The sequence below is a fragment of the Amborella trichopoda genome, chromosome 5 (assembly GCF_054954075.1).
Source record: "Amborella trichopoda isolate Santa Cruz 75 chromosome 5, AtrichopodaSantaCruz75HAP2 v2.0, whole genome shotgun sequence".
NCBI classification, from domain to species: domain Eukaryota; kingdom Viridiplantae; phylum Streptophyta; class Magnoliopsida; order Amborellales; family Amborellaceae; genus Amborella; species Amborella trichopoda.
In genome coordinates, this window is record NC_142340.1 from 38,733,371 (window position 1) to 38,755,129 (window position 21,759).

Genomic DNA, 21,759 nt, shown 5'->3' on the forward strand with positions numbered 1-21,759 from the left:
ACAGGTACAATTTGATCCTGTGGGCACCACAAAATATTTTTCATTAATGAAAACCCTAATTAAACACGTTAGAAACATATTGTGGAAAATAAAAAAAATAATAGATAAATCGGAAACGAAGGAAAATAAAAGGGTATTAAAAATATAGTATGTAGTGGGTCTAGCTAGATTTCATGCTCCCTTGGGAGTATGCTGCCCATTTAATCCCTCAGGAAAAAAATCATGCTGAGAGTACCCTGTAGATTCTAAATTTGGGGACGTAATTTCTAGAGCTAAAAGATATTCTACTCCCGCAGGGGTAGAATGTCCATTTACTCCCTCGGGTATAACTCACATAGAATTAATCTTAGAGCACCAAATTTCAGGGTTGTAACACCTTCAACCTATTGATTGGCCTCGAAACAATATTTCCTAATTGTACCCCCTATGCATATGCACAAAAAAAAAAAAAGTTTTCGAGATTGAATATGGACCATCTAATTTTTAGATGGTGAAATCTAAGTGTTAAAAAACTTATTTTTAAAACTTTTTTGAGAATAATCATCTATTAATTCTTAGAGTGTTCCCTAAATTTAAAGCAGACAAAATTCCTTCCAAGGTGGTCTTGTGACTCGTCAAGGGAGCATAGTATACACACTCATTTCTAGAATCCAACAACCAACTTAAATGAAAAGAAGACTTCAAAACTTTCATTCTCTGCATGCCCCAAAAAAAAATATCATACTAAGATCGCACACGAACTGATTTTTGGAGTGAATAATATAGATGTTCAAAACTCAAAATTTAAATGTTCTTTTATTTATTTATTTATAATAATCATCTAATAACACTAATATGCATCCAAAATTTTAAATTAAAAAAAAAATCCTAACATAACTATTTTACCTCAAAAAGTTGATATACAATATGATCCCTACATCTATAATTGGCCAATTTCCAAATTAAAACACTCATTCAAATAAATTTTTTCCTCAAGGTTAGATATTAAGAAAAAGTTTATATAGAGCCGAGGCTCTAAACAATCAAACTAGAGCCCACCTCAAAATTTTCACTAAAAGGGGTTGTTTTGATTTTCAAATATCCTCAAATTGATCATCTCGACATCAAGAGGCATGACCATGGAAAAAAATGAATTTCAAGTTCTAAAAATAATACATTTTGTTACGCATTTGTGGACCGTCAATTTTCAAGATTTTCATATATCTGTTCAATCTACACTATTTTTAAAGCTTTAAATTTTATAATTAAAAATAAAAATACATTTTAAGACTATCACAAATATTTTCAATATTGAAACCACCTTTCTTGATACTATTTGGAGGTCCGTTTTATTTTGATTGTTTAGAACCTCGGCCCTATACAAACTGGCAGAAAGAGAAAGAAGCGAATAAGAGCGAAGAAAAGTAGAGAGAGAAAGCGCATAAGAGAGAGAAGAAAATTGGGGGTTTCTGGCAAGGTCGGGGATCCTTTCAGAAGCTCCTCAAAAATACTCTCTCCATTCCAGAACCTTCTCCCATCCATGTTATATAAACACCTGCACCCCACACTTTCTTTCTCATCAGAGGTCGGAAAAGGTGAATTTCACTCACGATTTTTAGAGAGAGAAACGATTCATTGTCAACATTCCCAAAATCTTAGAGAGAGAATGGACCTTGTAATGGAGCAACCTCTTTTCTCAACCATCCACCACCTGTTGAACCAACCAGATGACATGGAGAAGCTCCCGAACGCACCCACTCGAACCTATGTTCGAGACACCAAAGCCATGGCCTCGACACCGGCCGATATCAAAGAGTACCCCAATTCGTATGTCTTCATAATCGACATGCCCGGCCTCAAATCCGGCAATATCAAGGTTCAGGTCGAAGACGACAGGGTTCTCAGCATCAGTGGGGAGAGAAAGAGGGAAGAGAAAGAAGATCCAGAGGCCAAACATGTGAGAATGGAGAGAAGGGTTGGGAAATTCATGAGGAAGTTCAATTTGCCTGAGAATGCGAATGTGGAGGCCATTTCAGCTGCTTGCCAAGATGGGGTTCTTACTGTGACTGTTCAGAAGGTGCCTCCTCCTGAGCCCAAGAAGCGCAAGACCATTGAGGTCAAGGTTGCTTGACTTTAGAGAGAGAGTGGGTGGGTTGCTTGAGTTTAGAGAGAGAGTGGTCTTTTAAGTGCTTTGGTTTCTGTTCTCTTAAAGTTCTTAGTCTGTGCTTTCATGGTGGGCCTGAGAATGTATCTGTCAAATTGATTGTGTTTTTTGTTTTTCGGCTGGGTGCTTTTGATTTCAGCTTGGATGGTACATAAAGGTTGATATAAGTTTTTTCCCATTCCATCGGCCCCGTACCATCCAGCCGTATTTTTTTTTTACGAAGAAAGCTACCTACCGTTTGATTTATTATCCGATTTATTATCCGACGTTTCAAAGTTTTTTATTTTTAATTTTTTAATATAAATATTTTAGATATGAAATTTGATAGGTGTATTTTTTCCGTATATATAATAAAATATTAAAATTAATTTTTTGATAAAATATAATGACCAAAATATATATAATAAAATATAAAAATAATTTTTTGATAAAATATAATGACTAAAATACTATTTAAATTTTCAAAAGTATTTTGAGAGGATAGAATTTTTAGGTTGCAGGGGGACATAGACAGCTTTCTCAAGTTTCGTATGGTATTAAAAAAAATGAAAAATATGTCAATATTTTATATTTTTGAGTTTTATTTTATAATAAATTTAAAGTTTTAAAAGATATTTTAAGACAAAAATTGTAGATTTTTTTTTTTTTAAGCCGTGAATTAATTTAAATATGTTTATTTAGGTCAAACAAATTTAAATAAATATTATTTTTTTAATTTTTTAAAGAGAGAGAAGGGTTTTAGAGAAGTGAGAAATTTTCGGGAGGAAAGAGAGGTATTTAGAGATACATAAGAGGAGAGAGAAAAAAAAAAGTTTGAGATATATTAATGAAAAAAAAAACAAGTCTTTCTCATATTTATTTAGGTTAAAAAATAAGTTTAAACTGATCAAAAGGTTCAAATCTATATATAGGATATTTCCTCTTAAATAAATATGAAATAATGAGAATTGGTTTGTGGACACGAGGACTTTGTTCTCTTCTTTGTTTTTTTGGTTTCCATGTAGGCTTTTATTCCAAAGTTCAAAAGCTCGATCGGAGGGGAAGATTGGGTTTGATCGTAGTGTTCGTAAAATCGTACTAGAACGGTTAACTGGTTATGACTTTGGAAGTGGTTTAATTGATCTAACTGGCAAATCGGTTAATTCAACTGTTGTAATTGAGAAAATCTTGGATAGTCAAAAAAATAAAAAAGTATACAAAAATAAATTTACTAGAAAGGTACAGTTTCTATAAGGTTGTAACCTTAAACAATCCAATTAAAGCGCACTTTAAAATTTTATCATAACATATAATTTTGTTTTAAAATATTTTTAAGATTATGTTAAAATTTATTTTCATATCTAATTAGAAATTTTCAAATTCTAAAAAAAGGTTAAAATCAACTAGATCTATAAACATATGAAAATCTTGAAAATAGACAGTCTAGATGATGTGTTGTAAGATACAGTCTAGATGATGTGTTGTAAGATACATATTCAAATTTTTTTTTTTTTCATATTCATACATTTCAATGTCAAGATGATCAATTGGATGGTTTTTCATAATTAAAACAACCGTTTTGATAGATTTTTTAAGCGCATTTGTAATTCTACATTTTAAAGTTGCAACTTTATATAAACTTTTTCCTTATTAAAGGATGTGGTTTCTACAAGGTTGCAAATTTTAACAATTCAATTAAAACGTACTTTCAAATTCTATCATAACATATAATTTGAGTGTAAAAAATTCTTAAGATTATCTTAAAATCTATTTTCAACTCTAATTATAAAATTTTAAATTTTAAAAATAGTTAAAATCAAGTAGATCTATATACATATGAAAATCCCATATTTGAAAATGGATAGTTTAGATAATGTGTTGGAAGATATATTATTTTTGGGACTCAATTTTTTTTTTGTTGTTGTTGTTTATATTCGTTCATCTCGATGTTGAGATGGTCAATCATAGGGTCTTTCAACATCAAAACAACATTTTCCAATGGATTTTTTAGGTGCACCTTTAATTCTACATTTTAAGATTGCAATCTTATATAAATTTTTTCCTATAAATAAAGATTAAAACACATTGTGAAAATTAATGAAAAAATAAATTTTAAGGAATTGATTTTTTAAATAAAGTGACTATTAATAACAAAAATAATTGTTACCTATTATTATAATGTAAAGGATATTAAAAAATATATTACAAACCAAATTTTTTATTTTTGAGAATTTATATACATTTTTTTTAAATACCGGTCGATTCCGATCCGATGCTTAGCTGTTAGAATGTCCGGTTTTTTTTACAATGTTGTATCAGTGATCTAAACACGGGATGCTCACCCTAACCCTAACCCTAACGAAGACCACCTCAAGGATAACGTAGATGCATCGACCGCATTGGATGCAGGAGTTGTTACTGATGGTGATGCTCAATTTGTAGGGCTTTTGCCTGCGCCGAGGGTAGCTAGAGGCCGCCGATCAAATGCAACAACCCCTTCCACTACCTAACCACGTCTTAATCCATGCCCTACAACTTCTATGGCACAAAGACCTTGAGAGACTTGATCGGATTCAATAGCAAATGAGAAAGAAAAATTGAAAGATGTGTGACCATGACACCATATTTTTTTGGGTTGGGTGAAAAATAATGTGATGAGATAAAAATTGATAAATTCGGATCATCACCATCTTGGTCTTGGTTGTGTTGTATAATTTATTCTTATTTTGTTTTGGAAGCCTTCATTAATACACCGAAGCAATCAAGATACTTAGTAATAAAACTATTAATATACACCGAAGCAATCAAGATGCTTAGTAATAAAACTATGTTCAATTCCTATCATAACCTTAGCTTCTCATTTTTTTTCTCATTTTTAAGGGAGTTTCTTGTACACGCTTCTATTTTTTAAATATAACTTATGGAAAAATTGATAGGATATATTTGCAAGTATGCCTGCATACAACGATTTATGATTTATCAATCAGGTAATTATAATAATATCTATATATTAACAATCAAAACCTTACCTTCTCATATATATTTATTTTGGTGAGATGCTTAGATCTAGGCTTTAAAAGGATTTTTTTCATTTTCAATTTTTTTGGGTGGCTTTATTATCATTAGATGAACATTTTTTTTAAAAAAAAAAATGATTTTGAGTTTCTAAAGGCTAATATCTTGAAATTCACAAAATGAATGACCTAGATTCGTTTTTAGATGAGACTCATTTTGACTATATCTAGGGTTCAAATTGAACTTTTTTTTTTTTGGGGATTGATTATTGAGATGAAAACAGTGTGTGTGAAAAAATTAGGGTCATACAAATATCACAAACATGGTTTTCTAGCAACGTCGTTGCATTATACTATGATATAAACGTTGCATGAAATCACTGCCCATATATAGGGTCATACAAATACCACAAACATAGTTTTCTAGAAGCATCGTTGCATTCTATTATGATATAAACGTTGTATGAAATCACTGCCCATATATAGGGTCATACAAATACCACAAACATGGTTTTTAGAAGCGTCATTGCATTATTCTATGATATAAACGTTGCATGAATTCACTGCCCATATATAAGGTCATACAAATACCACAAACATAGTTTTCTAGAAACGTTGTTGCATTACACTATGATACAAACGTTGTATGAAATCACTGCCCATATATATATAAAAAAACTAAAGAAAACTTCAGATCTACTGATTCTAGTAAGCATAAGCATAAGAAAGGAGATGGTGCTGCAAATAAGAAGAACATCTTGATCTAAGCCCGAAACTCCATGTATCGATTTCCCAGGGGTAAGTCTCCTTTACTTCTTCAATTAATTAATATTTATCTCTAGCTAGTTTTTTTTTTTTTTTTCTCATTATTTCCTAGTTTGTAAAGTGTCAAAAGAGGCCGAAGCCTTCAGATTTTAGGCATAAATAAAAAAGAAGTGAAGCTTGGTGCTATTGCTTTGGTTAGATTCGGACCGCTTCGGGCTACTTCGGTTAAATTCGGACCACTTCAGGTTTGCGTCGCATATGCTTCGAGTTTGCTTTGGGTCTGTTTCGGCTAGCAAAGAAGTACCTATGTAAATGTATTTAAAAAAAAAATTTATTTGTATATATTTTGTATATACAGATATAATTTATTTATACTAGATTAAAAAGTAAGAAGACTTCCCCCGAATCGGCCGATGCACTAAATTGCTTCATTTATCTTACCAAACTGAAGAAGACTCTAAAGCGAATATGACTACATTGCTTACAATTGCCCGATATAAAATATAATAAACAAGAGTGATTGTAATCTAAAAGTAAATGGTCTATTTGTAGTCTTTTCTATATTTTGATATAAAAAATCAGATCCGTAAAGCGATTTTCCAATAGATAGCTCACATGTCATCTAGGATGTGTAAATTAATGTTTTAAAAAATGGATCGGTGACCTAGATTGTCCATCCTAAAAATTGGCCTAGTTCAACATATCACTGTTCATATCGGTGGATTGGCCGGTTCAAGCTGATCTGGCCTTAGAAAATTTTAAAAATTGCTAAAAATTTCTTAAGAATCTAATTTATAAAGTTTCCAAAATATAGGAGTATTATATTATTGTTGTTCATTGTTTTACCAAAAATACATAAACATTTGCACACCATTGAATACAAAATCAAGTAAAGAAAAAAGAAGAAAAAATATTGAGTACATAATCCATATGGATGTTAAAAAACTGTATTTCTCTATATTTGGGCCTTAAGCCACCATGCAACTCTTTTTTAATTGATTGATCAAAAATATACAAGACTCGTATAAAAAAAATAAAAAAAAATGAAAAAAAAAACAATAGTAATACCAGGTTTTATTACGCATATAATCTATATGGAAAAAACAGTATTGATAACATTAACGGTATGGAAACAAAAAAACAAGAAGAAAAAAACAATTAAAAATAATGAAGAAAATAATACAAGTAAAGCTAGGTTTTAATTTATTTTTACAATGAAGTAAGGGGTGAAATGATATGGATCATTTTCGGAGTCTTTCAAATAGAAAGTAGATGGTCCACTCTCCCCTCTCTATAGAACCTACCCCTTCGATATTATGGATTATTTTCATAAGTTTTGACAGGAAAAACCATTTCTTTGCTTGGTCCAACATCAGGGGAGTTTCTAGCCTCATTTGAAGCAAGGTTATGAAAGAAGTTCACGGCTCACTCACTAAGTCATGAGATGGAAGATGCTTCGTGGCAGCCCAAGGAGTGGAATGGGCCACTCGACCATCCTTTTTTTAAATAAAAAAATTTAATTTTAAAAATAGGTAAAATCAAGTAAATCTATAAACATTTGAAAATCTCATATTTGAAAATGGACGGTTTAGATAATGTGTTGGATGTTGCATTATTTTTGGGACTCAAAATTTTTATTATTATTATTATTATTATCTTCATCATCATCATCATCATCATCATTTATTCATCTCGACATTGAGATGATCAATTAGAGGATTTTTCAACATCAAAAGAATCTTTTTTTGATGGATTTTTGAGGTGCATTGTAAAGTTGCAACTTTATATAAATTTTTTTTCTATAAATAATGATTAAAACAAAACACGTTTAAACAACGTTGAAAATTAATTAACAAAATTAGATTTTAACGAATCGATTTTTTAATTAAAGATGACAAAAACAATTTTTAATTGTTACCATAATGTAAAGAGTATTAAAAAAATACATTATAAACTAAATTTTTTATTTTTGATAATTTATATACTTTTTATTATTTATTTTTAAATATCGGACAATCATCAAAACTGAGCAAAAATTTATATGCATTTTTTAAGTTTTTTTAAATATCGGTCGATCATCAAACTACACAAAACCAGAAGCCAGTTTCGAGCTAACCAGCTGGTAACGTTTAGATCGCCCGATCTTTATAACAATGCTGTATCGATGATCTAAGAAACACAAAATAAATGAAACAAAATTAAAAGACATGGTTTCTACGAGTATGTAGAAATGAGTCACCTTTTACAAATTTATTTTTGGAATGGATTTTGGCCTTAATTTTTAAGGACATGCGATCTCTAACATGGAATAAATAAATAAATTTTAAAAATTAAAAATAATAATTTTAAATTTTAAAAATTAAAAATAATAATTCTATTAAAAAATCATTTGGACTGTTAGTTTCAATTGTTTTTAGATGGACCATCTATCTGCATCCCTCTTTAAGATCGATTCTTTCTATGGGGTTAGGGCTTAGAGGCGGTTTACAAAAAACATTAGAAAAGTCAAGAAAGAAAATTTAGCCGGAAAATGGGTCGGACCCATACAATCTAAGTTCATGATGGATTTCTATTTGGGTTGGTGATTTGAATTGGAAATTGTCCAGGTTCAAAATAGTCTCCACCAATTCCTATCTGGATTGCTGATTTTGGATGAAGATTGCCGAATTTCAAATTACCCACTTTATCGAGGTGGTATATTATGACTATGGGCTTAGATATTTTATTATTTATTTCCTTTTTTATAAGATTTTGGATTTTTTTTCTTCGCGTTTTCTTTTCTTGTTGCAATTTTGGTTATAAACAATTTTGAATCTGGGCCCAATCTTTTGGTAGAACTGTGACAAACAATCTGATGGGCAAATTGTAAAGCTCAATTGAGTGCAAATTTTTAATTTGAAAAAAAATTATATTAGGGTGAAGCCGTAAAGTACTTAAGAAGTAGTTTTTGATATCTAAAAGCTCTTAAATCGATCATCTCAACTTTAAGATGTATGGATTGAGAAAAAATGTATTTTAATATTAAAAATATTATATTATGTAATGTATTTTGTGGACCGTCAATTTTCAAGATTAAAAAATATTTATATATATGTTCAATCTACATTATTTTTTAAGCTTTAAATTTTATAATTAAATATAAAAATAAATTTTTAGACCATGTCAAATATTTTCAGCACTGAAATAATATTATTTGAAGGTGCTCTTTATTTTGATTGCTTAGAACCTCAGCCTTATGCAAACCACTCTTGTTTAGGAGGATCTTTTTATATATAATATTTAAAGAGGTTCATGACTTAGTGGAAAAATCCATCTCAAGTTTGGAGTTGGTTTGGATGGTTGGTAGGCATGTAAAATTGCTTCATTAATTGTAATAGTCAAAAAACAAAACAAAAACAAAAAAACCAACCGATGGAGATATAACTTGGTATGTAAAATTTAAGAGGGGATTTTCCAATAAAGTAAAAGACAAAAGTAACACAGTAAAAAAGGAGCGGAAATAAACGAGCCTCAAATATATAGATGTATATTTATCTATGGGAAAAGTTTATATAGAGCCGAGGTTCTAAACAATCATATTTGAGCCTACCTCCAAAGTTTTATTAGAATGAGGTTGTTTTGATGTTCAAATATCTTCAAATTGATCATCTCGACATCAAGATATATGGATATGAGAAAAAAATGGATTGCAAGTTTTGGAAATAGTGTATTTTGTAACACATTTTTGGACCGTTAATGTCAAGATTTTCAAGTTTTCATAGATATGTCGATCTACACTATTTTTTAAGCTTTAAACTTTATAAATAAATATAAAAATATATTTTAAGGCTATCATAAAGATTTCCAATATTGAAACCACATTTTTCGCCACTATTTGAAGGTATGCTCTAATTTGATTGTTTAGAGCCTAGGCTCCCTACAAACCGCACCAGCAGTGAAAAAAATCGGTGAAGTAAAACGGGTATAAAAAATAATATAATGTTACTACCTATCTTCTTCACAAAAATATACAGTATATTATGAAGGAAAATGGTTTGATAGCGCTGCAGCTCTATTAAAACAAGTAAAGCCTTGTCTCATAAGTCATGTAAAATCCCAAGTCAAGCATTACAAAACCTTTAACCATCTTATTTCAACAAATTATCTAGATCATCTATTTCACCCTAAAGATAAGTATTCATAGATCATCAAGATCTATATTATTTTTTGAGTTTCGAATTTCATTATCGGTGTTGGGAATTGATTTTATGGCCATCATAGACATTTCCATTACCGAAAGTGCTTTTTGGATGGGGATTTGACGTGAGGGTTTATTTTGTTTTCATAAAGCCTAGGCCTCATAGAAACTTTATCCCATTAAAAATTATAATATGAACACGCAACCATTGAAAACTTTTGTGGACTCTCAGGTGGGTGTATGTTCTCTCAGCCAGGTTTTTGCAGGAGGAGGTAAATGTGCAATTTACTCTTGCAAGAGCAGGAAATCATTTTGTCTACCATGTTGACCTAACATATATGAATATAGAGCAATGATTTCATGAAACCGTTGTATAGTAATAAGATGTAACAATCATAAAAAATTATCTTATGGTCATTTGTTTAATCCAAATTTTGAAATATGCACTTTTTTAACTTTAATGAACAATTATAAAAAAGAAAAATTTGAAAACACAACCTAAAAAGTATATTTTTAACCTAATTAGCATAGGTTGTTCATTTTGGTGAGATGTTTAGATTTAGTTTTTAGAAGGATTTTTTCATTTTCAATTTTTTTGGATGGCTTTATTATCATTAGATAAACAATGTTACAAAAGGAAAAAAAAATTTAAGTTTATAAAGGCTAAGATCTTGAAATTCACAAAATGAATGGTCTAGATTCATTTTTTGAGGCGACTCATTTTGATCATATCTAGGGTTCAAATTGAACTTTTTTCTTGGGGAGAATTGATTGTTGAGATGAAGAGAGTGTGTGTACAAAATTTAGGATCATACAGATACCACAAACATGGTTTTGCTAGAAGTGTCGTTGCATTATACTATACTACAACCGTTGCATTAGATCATTGCTCATGAATATTAGATGTGTGAGATATTTAGCATGTGCAAACCTAAGTGGTGCCTTATATGTTATGAGCAAGCGTTTTACGCTTCCCATACAACATAAAACTTATATATTTTCCCTTATCCAACCGTTCATTCTGAATGGAGGGCTAAAATTGTTCCAATCACAATGTCTAGTCTCTCCACTATTTTATTTTTAATTTTTTTATAAACTATTTTGACACCAAATTTTGGACGTCCAATCCTCTATTAAACTTGCACTAACGAAAGATATAAAAAAAAATATTTTGATAATTATATTTTATTGAAAAATTACTTTTAATATTTTTTTATAGGTACGTCCCAATGAGAAGACGTCACGTATCAAATTTCATATTCATACAATTTATATAAACAACATTAAAAATATAATACTTTGCGATGTCGGATCTAAAATCAAACAGTGAATAACTCTTTTGATCAAAATTGGATGGTTAGATGGTAGGAGAAGCATAGATCTTCTATGCTATAGGGAAAGTATAGAAACCTTTCCCATATGTTATAATAGATTTGATGCCAGATTTTTAGGATTGAAAATTGGTAAAATAGTATTGTGACAAATTTTGCACATTATACATACTAAAAGAGGTCTTGAAATGAAATAGACTGTCTAATTTTTGCAGTGTTTATTTCAAAAAGGATGAAGTTTTAATAGGGCCTAGGTTTTATGAAAACAAAATAAAGCTTCATCTCAAATCCTCGTCTAAAAAGCAATTTCGAGAACCAAAATCTCCATGATCGATCGAAATCAATGTCCAACTCCAATAAAAGAATTTGAAATTAAAAAAAGAGTGCAGATCTTGTTGACCTATGAACGCTTAATTTTTGGATGAAATAGACGGTCTATATAATTTGTTACAATATACACAATTTTTAGAGCTTAAAATCTTTTTTTTTTTCACAACTAAATATTCAGCCAAGATGATCAATGTAAAGTTTTCAATGCTTGGGTTGTAGTTTTTGAATTATGTGGTGACGCTTTACCTGTTTAGATAGGGGTGCAGCCCTATCAAACCATTGTCCTGTCAAAAATACTCACGGGTCATTTTAAAGTACCACTAATAAGGACAGCCGTTATTTTGCGTCATCCGACTCAGCGAGATTTGTGAGTCCCCTCGTGCATCAAACGTCCATATCTAAGATGGATATAAAAAACGATGTCTCAATTAAAACTCAAGATGGATGGGAAAGAAAAAAGAATAATAAATATTATTTCTGTTTTTGAGAAAACCAAACTATTTGAGAAAAGAAATAGGGTGTATATTTCACTAAATTATTCCAAAAAAACAAAAGGCCAAAAAAAAAAAAAAAATTATTGCTAATATCTCAAAACCTCGCCCACTCCTTTTTTTTGTCAATTTTTGCGGTTATTTTGAACAAAAATACCCTTTACAATAATCTTTCTACCGTAAAACATTTTGAATATATTGCGGTAAAAACTACAATAATAGTGTGAAGATATATTGTGGTACTTCGAATACCACAAAAACATTACCGTACTTTAACTATGCATTACATAATATATTCTTTACAGTATTTTTAGTACTATGCTTTGAAAAGGTTTTTTTTTTTTTTTTTCAGAAAAAAAAATGGTTCTGCAAATTTTTAAAGAATAAAAATAGTTCTACAAATTCCTAGATAAAAATACCAATAACTTTAGGAATCATTCGTATAGGGTCCTGAAAAAGGCGAAGAGTTGCAACAAACGTAAAAACATCACTAAGGTAGAGATGAACTCGAAGCATATAGCATGTGCGAAAGGTAGCCACAGAAATCAAAACAGGAGAAGATCAAAAGCAGAAATCAAAACAGGAGACGATCAAAAGAGAAAACTATTATAAGCTCTCCTCATCTGATATGCCGATATCGATTCAACTATCCATGAGGCTTCAATGACCAATCTGAAATGGGTCTCATGACCAATCTGAAATGGGTCTCCCACGCATAAAGCTTGAGCACCTTCATGTTAACAACTTTCAGCCTCTTATCTTATGCCATCATAAGCTTGGTCTGAAACTTATGCTACAGTTATGTTAAAGGAGAGTTACAAAGCACGGTGAGTACAATCACAACCAAAGCAGAAATTGTTGCGAGTCCTACTGAATTCAAGAGAATTGCTAATGCCATGCAAATTTTGAGGCTTGTGGTCAATGTTTGGCGATACCAATATGGGAATTCCCCGATCCTATATGCAGCCACAGTTACACAGTTCATTATTTTGCCTGCTGAATGCACAAGTTTTCCCTCATTCGAGAACCTCAATTGCTTTTGATAAACAACTAGTTTTCCCTCATTCGAGAGCCTCAATAGCTATTGATAAACAACTGTTGAAAGCACAGATCTGAGTTTGAGACCAATCCTTGGCAAAATACTCACATGGTTGAGTTCCTTTTCTTTCTCTCTCACATGGTTGAGTTCCTTTCTTTCTCTCTCTAGGAATCTGCTTCGAGTTTATCTTCCTCTAAGAACTTGTAGAATCATTTTATTTCTATGCAATATACTTAGAATTTGTAGAACCATTTTATTTCTATGCAAGAAATAAAATACCCACATGGTGGTAGTAATTTGTATAAAATATACAAAAAAAAATAAAAAATAAATGTGCCCTTTAATTTTTGATTTCAGATTTTCGCGAGAGGGGGAAGAGAGGGATAGCCCTGATGTTGGTTTCAATTTGGAGCATTTCAAAAGCATTATCATACTACTGATGACTTAAAAAATTATATTATGTATTACGATAATTAAATTGCTGTAATATTATTTACGATATTTAATATATTTAAAATATATTACAATAAAGACTATCGTAAAAAATATTTTTGTTAAAAAATAAAAAATAAAAAATAAAAAATAAAAAATGACGTAGGTGAGGTTTTAAAAAGTTGAGTATTTATTTTTTTTGGGATTTTCTTAAAATTTAAGATAAATTAGTGATAATTTAAATAAATAAAAAAACACTCGTATCCACAAACGATCCTCATGCTTTATTTCCTTCGTACTATTACCAAAAACTTACATCCACTTTATATGCCATCCAAGCTGAAATCAAAAGCAAACAGGCAAATAAAAATAAAAATAAAAATAATAACAATAATAAAAAAAAAGAAAAGGAAAAACACCAATACGTTTTCATGCCCACATCATATCGCACAGTAAAGCATTTAGAGAACAGAATAATCTCTCTCTAACCTCCTCTATCTCTCTCTAAACTCAAGTAACCTTGACCTCAATGGTCTTGGGCTTCTTGGGCTGAGGAGGAGGCAGCTTCTGAACAGTGACAGTAAGAACCCCATCTTGGCAAGCAGCTGAAATGGCCTCCACATTCGCATTCTCAGGCAAATTGAATTTCCTCATGAATTTCCCAACCCTTCTCTCCATTCTCACATATTTCGCCTCTGGATCTTCTTTCTCCTCCCTCTTTCTCTCCCCACTGATGCTGAGAACCCTGTCCTCTTCGATCTGAACCTTGATATCGCCAGATTTGACGCCGGGCATGTCGATTATGAAGACATACGAATTGGGGTACTCTTTAATGTCGGCCGGTGTTGCGGCCATGGCTTTGGTGTCTTGAACATAGGTTCAAGTGGGTGCGTTCAGAACCTTCTCCATACCATCTGGTAGGTTCAACAGGTGGTGGATGGTTGAGAGAAGAGGTTGCTCCATTACCAGGTTCATTCTCTCTCTAAGGTTTTGGGAAACGTGGGTTGTGAACAGGCAAGGCAATAGAAATTGTGCTTGTTTGATCTGTGATGAGAGAGAAAGAGGGGGTGGAGGTGTTTATATAGCATGGGTGGGAGAAGGTTCTCCAGTGGAGAGAGAGTTTTCGAGGAGCTTCGGATAGCGTCCCGAGCTTACCAGAAACCTCCACTTTTCTTCTCTCTTCTGCGCTCTCTCAATACTTTTCTTCGCGTCTCTCTCCTCTTCTTTTCTCCTTACCGCCACGTGTAAGCACCGGTACCTCGTTTTTTTTGCCCGTAATAATGTAGAAAATGGTCAAGGTTTTATAGAATCCTCACTTTTTACTTTTTTTTTTTTTTTTTTTTTTGTTTTTGTTTTTGTTTCGCATGAATTATATACTCTTTCGGAAGCATCGATTATTTGTATTCCTTGGTAAGAAGATTCATTTGGGAGTAATTTTTTCAATCTTAAATTTTAGAAATTACTTAAAGATTACTAGATGACTATTTTTTTTAAAAAATATAAAATTTGATTTTTTGTAACGCTTAGATCTCACCATCTAAAAATTGGATAATCACCGTTAAATTTCAAAACTTTTTGAGTATTTTTTTGTATAATTCAACAGGGATGTCAGCCCCTTCCCATTTTTTAAAATTATTGATGGTTTTGAATGCACTAGATGAAAATGAAAACCTAGATCTTAACTTGGGAACAAATAGTGTTACCACCACGACCCCAACGTAGCATTTTACTCCCGCGGGAGGAAGATATCTTTTGGCAAAGAGTAATAGTGGTGTGAGGCCCCATAGATCACCGTAGATCTCAAGACTCCCATCTCAAAATAAAAAATCAATGTCTTTATGTTTTGCTTCTCTCTCTGCTTAATTTATGACAACAAGTACAACAAGAGCACTACTTCCTCCGAGTTTCTCTCTCTCTCAAGCAATATGGATGGCCTTCTCTCCTCCCTCATTGGTCTCTCACCCTCACGGCCGCCCTCTACTCTTTTCCTCTATGCTCCCACTCCCCTGCACCTCTCTCACCTTCATGGCCTCCTTCTACTCTTTTCCTCTATGCTCCCGCTCCCCTGCACCTCTCTCACCGTCACGTCCTCCCTCTTCTCTATCTCTCACGGCTTTCCTGCACCTCTCTCTCAGCCCATTTGAATAAGCTACACGACAACCACCTCAAGAGAGACCACCTCCCCGACCACGACCAATGTACAATCTTCTTTCCCTAGCATAATATTAGGGTGGTTTTACAGATTTGAATGTTGGGGCTTTTTTAAATTAGAAATTTTAAACTCATACCATTGGCTTTGTAGGATTAGGGTTTAGGGTGGTGTTGCAGATTTGAATGTTGTTTTTTTTTTAAAAAATGAGATATTTAAAAAAATATGTGGTTCTGTAGGGTTTAAGGTGCTTTTTAAAACTAGGTTTTAGAAGTTTAAATGTTGGGGCTTTCTTAAATCAACCATTTTAAAAACTGTGATGCTCTGTATAGAATGAAATTGTTGCTCATAGCTGCAAAACGCTCTAAAAATGTGCTTTATTGCCAAATTAGTCTGAGATATCTAGTTGTTTTTCTTCTTTCAAATGATTTGGTTCAAGACTAGATTTTTGCAGCTTATTCTCAAATTTTGTTGAATAAATCTGACAACTGCTCTCAAAAGAAACAAATTGTTCTTTTATTAAGTTAAAAAAGAAATAGGTTTTACTCACCAGAAAAGTATACTTCAATTTTGATCCTCTACTTATAGCTGATGTAATTCTTAACTCAATGACTGATTCCTATTTATTAAATAGTCGACGAGCTTGATTTATAATGATGAATAAAAAGTCTACTCAAGCCAATCCCCAAATAATGTAAGTAGTACCTCAAATAGTGCCGGAAATGAATGCCTCAAATAGTGCTTACTTCCAGGATGGTTTTGCATCTAGTGTGACTATAGGTTAGTGCACAATTACTCTGGCAGCAATAAGGGGAAGATCACTACTCGTAATACGCTAATTTTGGCGTATATAACTATGGCTAGTGATGCATAAAAATGTTTTTTTTTTTTATAAATACCTTGGGTTGTTACATTAGTAGGTTCATTCTTGGAGGACGTTCCAGACGTTTGGTTTTTGTTACCACTTATCAGGAAATTAATCCTTCCACACTCTTTTTCATGTTCTTGCTGTGAACAAATCCTCCCTCCAATCCTTAAAAGTTTTTCAAACATGGTTTCTAATCCAAACATTGTTAGAATTGAGACTGGAGTCACTTTAACTCCGAACGTCATTGATTCTCAAGAGAACGTGTGTATTGTTTCATAGATGGTTACAAGTGATACAAGCAAAGTACAATAATGCTTAATTTTATTTTTTTTAAAATGCTTAGATGCCCATATTAAGTATCAAGGGACTGTGGAATCTCCCTGATTGATAAGCTCCTCTCTAAATGTCTCTTCCCTAGTCTAGGATTTGGAAGCCTTCTTGGTATTGCCAAGTCTAGGATTTCAAAGACAGTTAATGCTCCAGCATTCAAGTTTCACAATGAGTTTAGACAAAACGACAGTGGAATGTTTTATACAATTGAGGGGATTAAACACGTCAATTTCATCAGAACTACAAAAGCTAAATACATCAATAGTTTTATTATCTAAAAAAGGAAAAAAAAAAAAAACATTATTGGTAATACAAACTCAAACCATTATTAAAGACTTAAGATATTTGTTTCATGTATGAATAAGAAATACAATAAAGGTTGTGATGAAAGAAAAATTATCGTAAATGAAAAAAAATGAATAACATTATTCAACAATTCCAATTAAACTGAGAATAAACCAAGATTTTTAAAATTGAGAAAAAAATTTATTCAACAAAATCTGAGAATAAGCTGCAAAAATCTAGTCTTGAACAACACTATTTGAAAGAAGAAAAATAACTCGATATCTCAGGTAAATTTGGCAATAAAGCACATTTTCAAAGGGTTTTGCAGCTATGAACAACAATTTCATTCTTTCTATACAGAGCATCATAGTTTTTTAAAATCGTTGATTTAAAAAAGCCCCAAATTTAAACCTCTGAAACCTAGTTTTAGAAAGTATCCTAAACCCTACAGACCCACATATTTTTTAAATCTCTCAGTTTTTTTTTTAAAAAAACAACATGCAAACCTGTAAAACCACCTTAAACCCTAGTCCTACCTAGCCAATGTTTTGAGTTTAAAATATCTAATTTAATAAAGCCCCAACATTCAAATATGTAAAACCACCCTAAACCTTAATATTATGCTAGTGAGAGAACATTGTACCTTGATCGTGGCTGGGGAGGTGGTCTCTCTTGAGGTGGTTGTCCAGTAGCTTATTCAAATGGGCTGAGAGAGAGGTGCAGGAAATCGGTGAGGGAAAGAGAAGACGAAGGACGTGAGGGTAAGAGAGGTGCAGGGGAGCCGAAGCATAGAAAAAAAGAGTAAAGGGTGGCCGTGGGGTGAGAGACTAGTGAGGGAAGAGAGAGGACCGTTCACATTGCTTGAGAGAGAGAAACTCATAGAAAGTATGGCTCTTGTTGTACTTGTTATAAATTTAACGAGAGAGAAAAAAAAGAACAAAGCATTAAGGCAATTGACTTTTTATTTTGAGATGGGAGTTTTGAGATCTACGTGATCGGGGGTCTCACACCTTCCAGGTTCCTATAGGATCATTACTATTAGATTTTAGCTTTTTAATAATTTTTCATTAATTATTGATCCTCACATGTATCTATTATAACATCATTATGGGGGGGGGAAGAATATTCGAGGGACATTTGAGAAAATGTTTATATAGGGCTGAGGCTCTAAACAATCAAATTAGAGCCCACATCAAAATGTTAACTAGAAGAGGTTGTTTTGATTATCAGATATCCTCAAATTGATCATCTCTACATTAAGATGCATAAACATGAAAAAAAAATGAATTTCAAGTCTTAAAAATAGTGTATTTTATAACATATTTTTGGACTGTCAATATTGAAGATTTTCATATATCTGCTCAATCAACACTATTTTTGAAGCTTTAAATTTTTATAATTAGATATAAACATACATTATAAGACTATCACAAATATTTTCAGTATTAAAATTATATTTTTCGACATTATTTGATTGTGCGTTGTATTTTGATGGTTTAAAACATCGCTCTATAGCTCTCGTCAAACAGCCGAAATATTATTATGGCATATCGGACTTACCCGTGCCGAAAAAAGAGAACAAAAAAAAAAAAAAAAGGAAAAAGAGAGAAGAAAAGTAAAGAGAGAGAGCGCATAAGAGAAAAGGAAAGTGGGGCTTTCTCGTGAGGTCGGATCCTTTAAAAAGCTTCTCGAAAACTCTGTGTCCCTTCCACAACATTTTCCCATCCTTGCTATATAAACACCTGCACCCCCCCACTTTGTCTCTCATCAGAGGTCGGAAAAGTGGAATTTTACTCACAATTTTTAGAGAAAGAAACGATTCATTGTCAACATTTCCCAAAATCTTAGAGAGAGAGTGGACTTTGTAATGGAGCAACCTTTTCTCTCAACTATCCACCACCTGTTGAACCAACCAGATGATATCGAGAAGCTCCTGAACGCACCCACTCGAACCTATGTTCGAGACACCAAAGCCATGGCCTCGACACCGGCCGATATCAAAGAGTACACCAATTCGTATGTCTTCATGATCGACGTGCCCGGCCGCAAATCCGGCGATATCAAGATTCAGGTCGAAGACGACAGGATTCTCAGCATCAGTGGGGAGAGAAAGAGCGAGGAGAAAGAAGATCCGGAGGCCAAATATGTGAGAATGGAGAGATGGGTTGGGAAATTCACGAGGAAGTTCAATTTGCCTGAGAATGCGAATGTGGAGGCCATTTCAGCTGCTTGCCAAGATGGGGTTCTTACTGTCACTGTTCAGAAGCCGCCTCCTCCTCAGCCCAAGAAGCGCAAGACCATTGAGGTCAAGGTTGCTTGAGTTTAGAGAGAGAGTGGTCTTTTAAGTACTTTGGTTTCTTTTCTCTTAAAGCTCTTACTGTGTGCTTTCATGGTGCGCCTGAGAATATATCTGTGAAATTGATGTTCTTTTTTTATGGCTGGGTGCTTTTGATTTCAGCTTGGATGGTACATAAAGGTGGATATAGGTTTCTGGTTATGGTATTAAAGATATATAGAGTATGAGAATGATTTGTGGACATGACGACTCTGTTCTCTTCTTTGTTTTCTGGTTTCCATGGACGCTTTTATTCCGGTGTTCAAAAGCGGGATCGGAGGGGAAGATCGGGTTTGAATTGATCATAAAATCGAATCGGAACAGACATGACCCTCGAAGCGGGGTAAACCGATCAATTCAACTATTCTAATTGAGTAAATTTGGGTGGTCAAAAAAAAATGTTGAAAAATTTAAAATATATATATAAAAAAATCTATTAAAGTATAAAAAGTATAGTATAGTTTCTAGAAGGTTGCAACCTTAAACAATCCAATTAAGGCAGACTTTCAAATTCTATCATATTATAATAATTTGGGTGGAAAATAATTCTTTGGATTATTTTAAAAACTATTTTTAACTCCAATTATAAAATTTTAAATTTGAAAAATCGTTAAATCAAGTAAATTTATAAACATATGAAAATCTCATATTTGAAAATGGATGGTCTAGATAATGTATTGGATATTGCACTATTTTTGGGAATCAATTGTTTATTTATTTCTTTTATATTCAATCATCTCGACATGAGCAATTACATGGTTTTTCAACATCAAAACAACCTTTTTTGATCGATTTTTGAGGTGCATCTTTAATTTTACATTTTAAGGTTGCATTGATATAAACTTTTTTCTATAACTATTGATTAAACTACATTCAAATGAAGTTGAAAATTAATGAAAAAAATAGATTTTAACGAATCGATTTTTTAGTTAAAGGCTATTGATGACAAAAAATAATAATTAATCTTTATTTGAAAAGTGCATTATAAACAAATTTTTTTATTTTTAAGAATTTATATATATATATATTAATTTTTTTTTTTTAAATACTGGTCAATCACCAAACTACCCAAAACCAGAACCGGCCATTGGCCGGTTTCGATCTAACCGGGTGGTTAGCGTTTAGATCGGTAGGTTTTTAAACATTGCCATATTGGTGATCTAAGAAACTCAAAATAAATGAAACAAAATTAAAGGAAATGGTTTTTATGAGTCTATGTAGAAATGAGTCATCTCTTTTAAATTTATATTTTAAATGAATTTTGGCCCTAATTTTTAAGGACATGTGATCTCTAACATGGAATAAATAAATAAAATTTAAAAATTTAGAATTATTTTCAATTTTAAAGATTGAAAATAATAATTCTGTTAAAAAATTATTTAGACAGTTAGTTTCAAGTTTTTTTAGATGGACAATCTATTTGCATCCCTCTATAAGACCGATGCTTTTTATGAGGTTGGGATTTAGAGGCGGATTACAAAAAAAACATTAGAAAAGCCTAGAAAGAGAGTTGTGTATAGGCCAATTTCGAGGAAACTGGGTCGGACCCATACAATCTAAGTTCAAGATGGATTTCTATTCGGATTGGTGATTTGAATTGGAAATTGTCGAGGTTTAAAACAGTCTCAACCGATTCCTATCTGGACAGCTGATTTTGTATGGAAATCGCTGGATTTCGAATTACTCTTTTTATCGAGGTGGTATATTATGATTGTGGGCTTAGATATTTTCTTATTTATTTCCTTGTTTTTAAGAATTTTGGACGTTTTCTGTTCGCGTTTTCTTATCTTGTTGCAATTTTGGTTATAAACAATTTTGAGTTTGGGCGCAATCTTTGGGTAGAACTGTGAGAAACAATCTGATGGGCAAATTGTAAAGCTCAATTGGGAGCAAATTTTAAATTTGGAAAAAGTTTATACAAAGGTAGGCCCCAAAGCACTTAAGAAGTAGTTTTTGATGCCTAAAAGCTCTGAAATCGATCATCTCAACTTTAAGATGAAAGGATTTGAGAAAATATGGATTTTAATATTAAAATTATTGTATTATATAATGTATTTTGTGGACCGTCAATTTTTAAAATTAAAAAATATT

At 32.1% G+C, this 21,759-nt stretch overlaps 3 protein-coding genes across 3 annotated transcripts; 2 read left to right on the plus strand and 1 right to left on the minus strand.

Moving 5' to 3' along the window:
• Positions 1-1,223: 1,223 nt before the first annotated feature.
• LOC18432984 (17.1 kDa class II heat shock protein) lies at positions 1,224-2,321 on the plus strand. The gene has a single exon (XM_006843086.4). The coding sequence runs from the start codon at positions 1,520-1,522 to the stop codon at positions 2,108-2,110; it is 591 nt and encodes a 196-aa protein (XP_006843149.3). The 5' UTR covers positions 1,224-1,519; the 3' UTR covers positions 2,111-2,321.
• An 11,643-nt stretch (positions 2,322-13,964) lies between these two features.
• LOC18432985 (17.3 kDa class II heat shock protein) lies at positions 13,965-14,867 on the minus strand. The gene has a single exon (XM_006843087.4). The coding sequence runs from the start codon at positions 14,554-14,556 to the stop codon at positions 14,212-14,214; it is 345 nt and encodes a 114-aa protein (XP_006843150.3). The 5' UTR covers positions 14,557-14,867; the 3' UTR covers positions 13,965-14,211.
• A 3,977-nt stretch (positions 14,868-18,844) lies between these two features.
• Positions 18,845-19,870, plus strand: LOC18432990 (17.1 kDa class II heat shock protein). Its single transcript, XM_006843088.4, has one exon. It carries the CDS (start codon positions 19,201-19,203, stop codon positions 19,651-19,653), a length of 453 nt encoding a protein of 150 aa, XP_006843151.1. The 5' UTR covers positions 18,845-19,200; the 3' UTR covers positions 19,654-19,870.
• The last annotated feature ends 1,889 nt before the right edge of the window (positions 19,871-21,759 follow it).

Coding starts and splice junctions, on each gene's coding strand:
- LOC18432984 (XM_006843086.4), top strand. CDS start 1,520: ATGTTATATAAACACCTGCACCCCACACTTTCTTTCTCATCAGAGGTC.
- LOC18432985 (XM_006843087.4), bottom strand. CDS start 14,556: ATGGCCGCAACACCGGCCGACATTAAAGAGTACCCCAATTCGTATGTC.
- LOC18432990 (XM_006843088.4), top strand. CDS start 19,201: ATGGAGCAACCTTTTCTCTCAACTATCCACCACCTGTTGAACCAACCA.